Below are 10,949 nucleotides of genomic sequence, written 5' to 3' on the forward strand. Positions count from 1 at the left end.
ACGTCTCGGTAACACAACACAAGCCACTGTCAGGTGGCATGAGTGGAGTCCCCTGTGGAGAGTCTCAGCAAAGATGCCAAAGGTCGAATGGGACGTGCAAGCGGCTCTGAATCCTGGGCAGCACTTAGTGCCTTATGCACTAGGCCCGCTCAAGCACTATCAATTCACTGGAGGGAGGGAAAGTCGCAAAGAACAAAATAGATCAGCGTCTTGTATCTGCCCATGCAGCGGCACCGTTCATAAATCCACCGGCTGAGATTCCAAGTGGAAAGGAGCCAGGGTGGCTTTGCTCCCAAGGCTAGACTGCAACCGGGGCCAAAATCGTCCCTCGTCTGAAGTAGGTAGCCCAGATGGCTGCTCTAAGTTATGGCTGCCTCTCCACAGTGTGTTGCCCTTCCTGGCCCATCACAACTGTGGGGGGAATGGAGAGCCATGCCATAAGCCTCTAGAGGCCAGGGCCGCCCAGAGGATTCAGGGGGCCTGGGGCAAAGCAATTTCGGGGGCCCCTTCCATAAAAAAAAGTTGCAATGCTCTAGTAACATGTATTTGGAAATGTAAAAAATAACCAGTGAAATACATTCAAAAATTATTTTTTAGTAATTTGATAATACACAAAATACATTATTTAAAAACATTAAATGCTTTAATGGTATATATACATTTGCAATTACATAATGGGCTGTCGCTGGGTGATGGTTGGTGCCAATGGGCTGTTGCTGCCTGGGTGTGGCGCTGCTGTTGCCCATGGCTGGGTGGGGAGCTGGGCTCTGGGTTGGGGGGTGCCCGGCTCACAGGGGCTGGGCTCAGAGCTGGGGGCAGGGCTGTGGGGGGATGGGGTCAGCGGGTGCCCAGCTCAGAGGGGCTGTGCTTAGAGCTGAGGGTCAGGGCTGTGCGGGGATGGGGTCGGGGGGTGCCTGGCTCAGAGGGGCTGGGCTCGGAGCTGGGGGTGAGGGCTGGGGGGGGGGGGGGGTGGGTCCGGCTCAGCGGGGCTTACCATGCTGCTTACTCCCGCCTCCCCTCACTCCAGGATCCTCAGCGTGCCGCGTCCAGGAGCGGCCCTGGACAGCGCTGCAGCGGCATGGCTCCAGCGGGGCGTGAGCTCCCACTGCTCGGCCCGGAGCTCGGAGCCCCACCCCCTTACCACGCAGCTCTGAGCAGGAGGAACTCAGGCCCCGCTGGAGCGACGCCGCTGCAGCGCTGTCCAGGGCCGTTCCTGGACGCGGCGCGCTGAGGGGCCAGGGGAAGGCGGAGGCGGGGGCGAGCCTCTGACATTCTCGTGGGGGCCGCTGCAGGGCCCGGGGCAAATTGCCCCACTTGCCCCTCCCCACCCCCCGGGGCGGCCCTGCTAGAGGCCAGGACAGCTGGGAGGGAGATCCCTTCTCTAGGGTTTAAAGCCAGAAGGGATCATTGCCGTCATCTAATCTGACCCTCTGCATAACACGGGCCAGAGAACCCACCCCGTACTTCCTGCATCCAGCCCTTAGCATCTGGTGGAGCTAGAAAGAGGCGTCTAATCTCAGGGTAAAGACTCCAAATGAGGGAGACGGCACCACGCCCCTGAGCCAGCTGTTCCATTGGCCGCTTCCCCTCCCTGTTAAGAACGTGCCTCTAAGTTTCAGTCTGAACGCGATGGATTCCAGCATCCAGCTGCTGGCTCTGGCTCTGCCATCGCCTGCTAGATGAAAGCGCCCTCTAATGATCACAGATCTCATCTCGTTCCTTCTGCTTCATTGGCCCACACCTAAAATGGAATCCATGGTGCAAAGGAGCTCCAGGAGCTTCCTCTCCTCGCTGCATGCCCACGGGCCACTGAAGAAAGGTGATGGCGGGGGCATGTGTAGCAGGGGATGTGGGGGAATGAGAAATGGGAGGGTCTTGCAGGACCCCAATGGATTCATCATGGGCCCCTCAGAACAGGGAGGAAGGGAGGGCAAAGTCTGATTAATTGCAGCCGATAAAGCCTCCTGGTATTTAAGATGCCTAGGAAGGAGTACGGCAGAAAGGGATTTGGGGGTCATAGTGGACCACAAGCGAAATATGAGTCAACCGTGTAACGCTGTTGCAAAAAAAAGCAAACATCCTTCTGGGATGTATTAGCAGGAGTGTTGTAAGCAAGACTCGAGAAGTAATTCTTCTGCTCTACTCCACGCTGATTACGCCTCAACTGGAGTATTGTGTCCAGTTCTGGGCACCACATTTCAGAAAGGATGGGGACGAATTGGAGAAAGTCCAGAGAAGAGCAACAAAAATGATTACAGGTCTAGAAAACATGACCTATGAGGGAAGATTGAAAAAATTGGGTTTGTTTAGTCTGGAGAAGAGAAGACTGAGAGGGGACATGATAGCAGTTTTCAAGTACATCAAAGGTTGTTACAAGGAGGAGGGAGAAAAATTGTTCTCGTTAACCTCTGAGGCTAGGGCAAGAAGCAATGGGCTTAAATTGCAGCAAGGGAAGATTAGGTTGGACATTAGGAAAAACTTCCTAACTGTCAGGGTGGTTAAGCACTGGAATGAATTGCCTAGGGAGGTTGTGGAATCTCCATCATTGGAGATTTTTAAGAGCAGGTTAGACAAACACCTGTCAGGGATGGTCTAGATAATACTTGGTCCTGCCGTGAGTGCAGGGGACGGGACTAGATGACCTCTCGAGGTCCCTTCCAGTCCTACGATTCTGTTCTGCTATCACTTGCCGGGAAGGGTTTTCTCACCAAGTTAATTGCTGATTCTCAGGTTGGATGAGTGCCTGACAGTAGGGGCAAAGAATGAGTTTAATTGGCACGCATGTCTTCTCCTGAGCCCGCACTGCTCTGGCCAAAACCCACCACCACCCCTCAAGGGAGGGAGGGAAAAGGAATCAGTTGAGATATTGGATGTATCAAATTTCCAGGCACCTTTGCTCAATTCTAATTACATCAGAGACCTCTGGGATTTTCACCCAGGCCTCTCCACCAAGCAGGGCTGCTGGAGGCGCAACGTGGTTGTGTCAGACATTAGCTGCTTTCGCCTTCTTGGGCCCAGCACTGACAGAGCCATGCATGGTGCCTTGCAGCCCACAGTTCGGCCTGCTGATTCTGCGGAGCGCTCAGCGCTCTGGACAGACGAGGCCCAGCTCTCAAACGTCCCAGCCTTTGCCGACCCATCCAGCCTTGAAGACTTCGGGAGCATAGCTGCCTACAGAGCGGAGAGGGGAAAGCCTTCGATTTCCCCCCTCCCCCATGACATGCTGGCTTAGTTCCCCTCCCTGCTCACAGCCGAAGGCTTCCCTCTGCCATTTCAGGAGAACCCGAATGGTAACTATGGGGCAATCTGAAACAATCCAACCCCTAACGCAAGTGACCCTAGACAGAGGTGTGTTTATGAGCCACCTCCTCTGCAACCTGCCAGACCGGGTCAGATCCAGCCAGCGGCTAACCAGGCATCAGGCCTCTCTGGGCTCCTTGTCTCACCTCAAGGGACTCCAGCCCCTTTGTCAGTGCGGCTCAGGCTCCCAAGTGCCTAAGTCTCTTTGGAAAACAGGATTTGTGCTCCTAGGTCACTTAGGCCCAGATCCATGGCAGTTAGGCACCTAAATACTTTTGAGAATCTAGGCCTTCGGTGCCTTTGAAAATGTGACCACCCTCTTGCCCCCCACCCTCCCGGGCCTTAATTATAAAAGCTCTGGGTTCAAAAAAGAGCTAGACAAGTTCACGGAGGATAGGTCCATCAGTGGCTATTAGCGAAGATGGTCAGGGTGCAACCCCATGCTCGGGGCACGCCATAACCTCCGACTGCCAGAAGCCGAGAGAGGAAGACGGGGTGGATCACTCCAAATTGTCCTGTTCTATGCACTCTCCCTGAAGCTCTGCTACTGGCCACAGAGACAGGATACTGGGCAAGATGGACCATGATGTGACCCAGCATGGCAGCTCTTACGTTCTTCGGACCATCCTTCCCCTGTACATTGAGATTTTAGCCCAGATTTTCAAAAGTGGCCTGAGATACAAGGGGTGCCCCAGACTTCGGGTTCTCAAGCTGAGACACCAGCTAGAGGCTGGATGTTCAGAACTTGCTGATCCACCCATACTCTGGAAATCAGGTCCTGGGCAAGTGCCTCCTGCGAAGCATCCCACGTTCAAGGACTCCAAATCACTAGACACCTTTGAAAAGCTTGACCGGCCTTTCCATTTTAATGCTTGAGGGTGTTAGACATGAAACAGGGAAGGAGCTTTTAAAAAATGTCAGGCCTGATTTTCATTGATATCAAGGACAGCTTGTGCTGCATAAAAGGGCCTGCAAGTGGGAGTGAATTCCGTCTACGCTTACTTGGATGTCTTCCACACTGTCAGAGCCTTAATGTCGATGCAAATCAAGGCCCGTGAATTTTTGTCTTGAGATATCCTGGTGATTGGCTCCGTGAGGTCTGTGCCGAGATCTTGTATTTTCCTTTTTTGCCACTTTCTTAAAGATTTAATACAAAGAGATTTTAAAACGAGACTCCCGCAGCAGGGCTGAGATGTTATCGAGTGCAGGCTCGTGCACATTCAGTATCGGCTGCCTCATCTCCTTACAGGGCTTTCATGGCCAACAGCGCCCCCTGTGGATTCATTGTGCTCCTCCGCCCCGGGCTCCTCCAGGCCAGGAAGGAGGCAGCTGCAGGTACCTGTGGGCCCTGCACTATAAAAAAGATGTCGAGCAGTTGACTGGAATCTAAAGAAGGGCAGCAACATGGATTAAAAGAGGCTTGGGGAACCCAACCCCCCCAGAGCCAGATGGAGAAAGTCAGTAGGATAGAGTGGTTAGAAAAGCTACGAAAAACGCAGCGGGAATCTAGCATGGCGTTTGCAAGCCGTCACTCTGCTCACGTGTTACTATATTCCTTCCTCCTGCCCTATATCTGTCTTGTCTACAGAGACGGTAAGCTCCTCAGGGCAGGGACAACAATAACAATTGTGAGCTCTTTTGTCAGTAGGTCCCGAAGCACTTTACAAAGCAGTGACCCTCGGCAGCCACGAACTTCCAGCTTATCCACCGTTATTGTGTCTTTTCTCCCTCAGAGGAAGAGCAAACTGCATTACCACATTGCTGTCATCATAAACTACCTGGGACACTGCGTCTCGCTAGGGGCCCTACTCCTTGCCTTTGTCCTCTTCATGCGCTTGAGGTAAGAGACCCAAGAAGCCCATGGTGGATGTCCGAGTTCTTTATTCTCCTTCTCCTCCTTTCTCCCGCCAGTAAGCAGCCAGAGATAGGTACTCTTGTGCAGCTCGCTGGGATTGAGATGGAAGAACTAGACTTGGTCAGAAACATTTTTGTCTCCATCTACATTTTCCAAGGAAAATTTCAGTATTTCAGCAGAAAATTGAATAACAACAAATTTCAGCCAAAACCCTCAATATTTTGATTTGGAAATGCCTCATGGGCATTGTAGTTCTAGTCCTTCATGCTTCCATTCTCTTCTATAGGCCAGGCTCTCTAATTGGACTACATCTCCCATGATGAACCACAGTCTTGGGGAGGAAGGGTGGTGCATTATGGGAGTCCATCCCAAGGTGCATTGTGGAAGATGTAGAGCAGCCGGGGAGCCTGGCCCATGGAGGACAATGGGGACATTAGGCACCTGAACTACAGCTCCCATGAGGCATTGCGGCAGTAAATCAAAACTGAAATATTTCAAGTTTTGGCTGAAATATTTTGATTGGGCGCATTTTGTTTTTCAAAACAAAATTTCCAAGGAAAGCAGGCATTTTTCACAAAAACGGTTGTTTAATTAAAAATCCGATTTTCTGACACAAAAACAGTTTAGACAAGAAATTTCCGAGCAGTTCTAGGAAGCACTGTTTTGAGCCCCTGCTCGCGTTTCCCATCTTGTCCATATTCCCCAACAGTCACTCCCCACAGACCTATAAATCGGACAGCTTGGGGAACGGATTACTACCTCTTTGCCTGAAAGGTGAACTGTTTGTGTCTTTTTCCGCTCAGTCGAGTTGATGGACAATTTTTTAACAAGTATCAGGGGGTAGCCGTGTTAGTCTGTATCTACAAAAACAACAAGGAGTCTGGTGGCACCTTAAAGACTAACAGATTTATTTGGGCATAAGCTTTCGTGGGTAAAACCTCACTTCTTCAGATGCATAGAGTGAAAGTTACAGATGCAGGCATTATATACTGACACATGGAGAGCAGGGAGTTACTTCGCAAGTGGAGAACCAGTGTTGACAGGGCCAATTCAATCAGGGTGGATGTAGTCCACTCCCACTAACAGATGAGGAGGTGTCAATTCCAGGAGAGGAAAAGCTGCTTCTGTAATGAGCCAGCCACTCCCAGTCCCTATTCAAGCCCAGATTAATGGTGTTAAATTTGCAAATGCATTTTAGTTCTGCTGTTTCTCTTTGAAGTCTGTTTCTGAAGTTTTTTTGTTCAATGATAGTGACTTTTAGATCTGTAGTAGAATGACCAGGGAGATTGAAGTGTTCACTTACTGGCTTGTGTATGTTACCATTCCTGATGTCCGATTTGTGTCCATTTATTCTTTTGCGGAGGGACTGTCCGGTTTGGCCAATGTACATGGCAGAGGGGCATTGCTGGCACATGATGGCATATGTAATATTAGTAGATGTGCAGGTGAATGAGCCCCTGATGGTGTGGCTGATGTGGTTGGGTCCTCTGATGCTGTTGCCAGAGTAGATATGGGGACGGAGTAGGCAACGAGGTTTGCTACAGGGATAGGTTCCTGGGTTGGTGTTTCTGTGGTGCGGTGTGTAGTTGCTGGTGAGTATTACACACCACCCTGATTGAATTGGCCCTGTCAACACTGGTTCTCCACTTGCGAAGTAACTCCCTGCTCTCCATGTGTCAGTATACAATGCCTGCATCTGTAACTTTCACTCTATCCATCTGAAGAAGTGAGGTTTTTACCCATAAAAGCTTATGCCCAAATACATCTGTTAGTCTTTAAAGTGCCACCAGACTCCTTGTAATTTTTCAACAAAACAATTTTTGTTGGAAAATTCCGCTTCATTCAAACCAAAACTGTTAGTGGGAAAGAGTCTGATTTGACAAAGTTCCCATTTCAAAACTTTAAAAAAAAAAAAAAAAAGATTCCAATTTGTCAAAACGTCCCATTACGACATTTTCTAAATGAAAAGTTCCAGGTTGAAAATGACTTTTCATTACAAAATTTAAGCTCATTGTAAAAAAAAAAAAATAGAATTTTAGCATTTCAGTTGGTGGGAAATTTGGAATTTTTGACTTTTTGTCCCAATTCAAGATGGGAAAATTTTTCAAAATTGCAAAATGTTCATGGGATTCTGACCGGCGCTGGGCCGGGCTGCGATGCTGGTCTCAGCTCGGGAGACGGTCTGTGCTGCACGGGGCAGGACAGCTCAAGGACCCGAATACAGGAACTTTTACTCTTCAGAGCCAGGCCAGCAAACACAGCCTGATTCAAGCCAATGGGCGTTACTTGTCCCTGCAGTGAGAGACTAAGGCCCCGAGCTGGTAGTGACTGAAAGTGTTGGTGGCTCGGCTGCCTTTGTGAAATGAGTTGGGTGTGGAGAGGGAAGGAGACAGGCATCCATCCCACAGAAACAACCGCCAGCACCAACAAAGAGCCAGGCGGGTTTACTAAGGGGACTTGGCTGGCATATTGTCCTGGCTCACACAAACACACACACTCACTCAGAGGCACACGAACAGGGGCCTTGCAGACACAGAGCCAGAGGGATTTGCTCAGGAGATTTGGCTGGCATGTCCTGGCTCTCACACACAAACACACACACACAGCACTGTGGAGAGGCACCACTAAGTCCCCTCTCTACAGGGACTTAGGGTCCCTCTACACAACAATTAAACACTCGCAGCTGGCCCGGGTCAGCTGATTCGGGCTCGCAGGACTCGGTCTGTGGGGCTGTGAAATTGTGGTGTAGACATTCGGGCTTGGGCTAGAGCCTGGGCTCTGGGACCCCCTTAAGTCCCTTGTAGGTCACCAGTTTGCCTGCAGCCCAGTTCAGTGGGGACGAAGAGCTGCTCCCACCTAGTAGATGGTTGAGATGAGTGTCACCATGTTTGAGGTGAGATCTAGACCTGTGACGGGGTGTGTCACCCTTTTAGATACAGAGTATAACCCCTGGTGTGTTGGGGTTCACCGAACTGGTCAGGCCAGCTGAAACTCATCATCTGATACCAGTGAGCCCCTTGCCCCCTGGCCGAGGGGTGCTCTTAGGGTTGCAATGAGTTAGGTGGGTCTCAGCTCCAGCTCCCCCATCACAAACTCCACCCCGCGCTTGGCACTGATTGGCCAGCTCCGCCGGTGGACATCAGGGAGGCGGGGGAAAGATTAGACAGGGCAGAGGACGGTACCGCTTTGACTCCGAACGGCAAAGGTGTCCTAACAGCCCCTTCCCATCCCTTCTTGTGCGCACAGGAGCATCAGGTGCCTGAGGAACATCATCCACTGGAACCTGATCACTGCCTTCATCCTACGAAATGCCACCTGGTTCGTGGTGCAGCTCACCATGAACCCGGCCGTGCAGGCGAGCAATGTGGTGAGTCCAGCGGCGGCCAGGGTGGGCTGCTACACGCCCAGCGTGCCGGGCATTGCCCAGCCCAAGTAACAATCGCTGCAGCAGCACGAGCGAGTCACATGGTCCCGGGGGGCACTGAAGCCTCTGGCCACCGCAGCTTGGCTGCTATTTTTAGACACATTCGCTAGATTAAAGCTAGCACTGGTCTGGCCACCCGGGCTGCAGTCCAGTCACACACCCGAGGTGCAGTGGGAACATATCCTGAGGGCGCCAGGCACTGCCCAGGGTCCAACGTTCCATGTCTGGGCATCTCGGGCACTGCCTTGGGTGTAATGTTGCACACCCAGCGTGCCGGGCACTGCCTTGAGTGCCACGTTGCACACCCAGGATACTGGGCACTGCCTTGGGTGCCACATTGCACACCCAGGATACTGGGCACTGCCTTGGGTGCCATGTTGCACGCCCAGGATACTGGGCACTGCCTTGGGTGCCATGTTGCACACCCAGCGTGCCGGGCCCCGCCCAGGGTGGTATGTGATACCCAGTTTGCTAAGTCATAGCACTGGGTGGTGCTGCCCCCACGTGGCACGTGTTGCCTGGCCCAGTGGGCGAGGTGCTGCCCAGCTGGGATGGGCGGTGGGCCCTGCAGCCGAGAGCTGTCACAGTGACAAGTCGCTGCTGCTGCGGCTAGAGCGGCACTAACCAAAGGGGCAGGTGGTGCCAGCATGGGCATCGCCCCTGCTCATGGCAGTGACCGGTGCTGTGCCCGGCTCCCAGCAGGCAGGCAGCTCAGGCCAGTGCAGGCTGGTCCCCGGTGATGTGGGCTCCCCCAGTGTCGAGGGCAGCGCCCTGGGGCGCAGCAGGACCCACTGGGAGAAGCGGGCCACGCCTGGTCTGCTGGGGTCCCATTGAGGGGATTCCCAGCCCCGTTATCTCTGAGCCCTGATGTCTCACCAGGGGCCCTGCAGCCGCCGCAGCCTCAGCACAGTGGGGTCCCACAGGGATGTAGGCCAAGGGGTAAATATCACCAGCTCCAGGGGCTCTCCAGTGCTTTGCTTCTCGTGGCAGCGCCGGATTCTTCACAGCCAGCAAAGAGCTGAGCACGCGGGTAGGTGCTGGGCAAACTCCCCGCCCTCCGCTCTGCTGCTGCACCTCGCTCCTGAACCACACCCCCTGGCGAAGTTCGCACCCAGGGCTGCGATGTGTCCAGCAGGACCGGCCCCTTCTAACCCTCTCCCAGCAGCCCTCGCTTGCAGGTCAGCCCGGCTCCAGCCTGGCGTTGTGGGCGATGATTGGCAGGAGATGGGGGGTTACATGGTCTCTGTGAGGGGAGAGGAAAGGGGAGCATGAAACCATAGCAGAGGAGAAGAAGCCAAGTCCATGCCCAGGCCACTCCTGGAACATGCCCGTGCCTGGGGCCTCTCAGCAGGGAATCACCTGTGTGAGCTGCACCAGGCGCAGTCAGCGCTGGGGGTGGGTATCACGATCCAAGCAGGTCGCATCTTGCCTTAATTTACTGTATGAGGAAGGCCATAGAGCGAGCCGAGAGGCGCAGGGATGGTGCACTTAGGGGACTACCCTGGGACTTAGGTGACCTTTGTTCAAATCTGTGTTCTGCCACTGAGCGCTTGGGTTAGTTTGTGCCTCAGTTTCCCATGTGCTGCAGAGGGATAATAGCAGCGTCCTGCTTCACAGGGAGTGTTGTGAGGATAAATATATGAACGATTGTGAGATGCTTTGATGCTACAATAACGGGGACTAGATAAGAACTAAAGTAGAGTCAAGAGAGTTGGGTTCTCTGCCACTGACCCACTGGGTCTCCTTAGGCAAGTCACTTTCTCTCCGTGCCTCAGTTTCCCCTCGATAATATGGAGTTGCTGGGGCTTCCTACCTTTGAGCGCCTGTAGGAAGTGTGCTGTCTGCGTTCAGCACCAGATGAATCAAGCAGCCCAGTGGGGAGAAGAAACTCTGAAATGGCTGGGCTGATCGTTTCATGGCTTCATGGTCTGCTCCTAACACACACCCTCTCCTGCTTCCTTTGTGTCCCTCCCCACCATGGCAGGCCTGGTGCCGCCTGGTCACAGCCACCTACAATTACTTCCACGTCACCAACTTCTTCTGGATGTTCGGTGAGGGCTGCTACCTCCACACGGCCATTGTGCTCACCTACTCCACCGACAAGCTCCGCAAGTGGATGTTCATCTGCATCGGCTGGTGTAAGTCCCAAGGGTGGGCACCAGCACTGCATGCGGGGATCCGTGCAGCAGCAGGGGTGGGCACCAGTGCTGCATGCGGGGATCCATGCAGACACCAGGGTGGGCACCAACGCTGCATGCGGGGATCCGTGCAGACACCAGGGTGGGCACCAGCGCTGCATGCGGGGATCCGTGCAGACACCAGGGTGGGCACCAGCGCTGCATGCGGGGATCCGTGCAGACACCAGGGTGG

At 53.2% G+C, this 10,949-nt stretch overlaps 1 protein-coding gene across 1 annotated transcript in view; it reads left to right on the forward strand.

Annotated features, from left to right (window-relative positions):
- CRHR1 (corticotropin releasing hormone receptor 1) overlaps nt 1-10,949 on the forward strand; it is a 102,678-nt gene that overhangs the window by 66,133 nt on the left and 25,596 nt on the right. The window contains exons 6-8 of the mRNA XM_034756016.1: nt 5,034-5,140; nt 8,402-8,522; nt 10,564-10,717. Coding sequence (XP_034611907.1) covers nt 5,034-5,140; nt 8,402-8,522; nt 10,564-10,717 — 382 coding nt within the window. The remainder of the gene's footprint in view (nt 1-5,033; nt 5,141-8,401; nt 8,523-10,563; nt 10,718-10,949) is intronic.

This window comes from Trachemys scripta, chromosome 23 (genome assembly GCF_013100865.1).
Source record: "Trachemys scripta elegans isolate TJP31775 chromosome 23, CAS_Tse_1.0, whole genome shotgun sequence".
In the NCBI taxonomy this organism is placed as follows: domain Eukaryota; kingdom Metazoa; phylum Chordata; order Testudines; family Emydidae; genus Trachemys; species Trachemys scripta.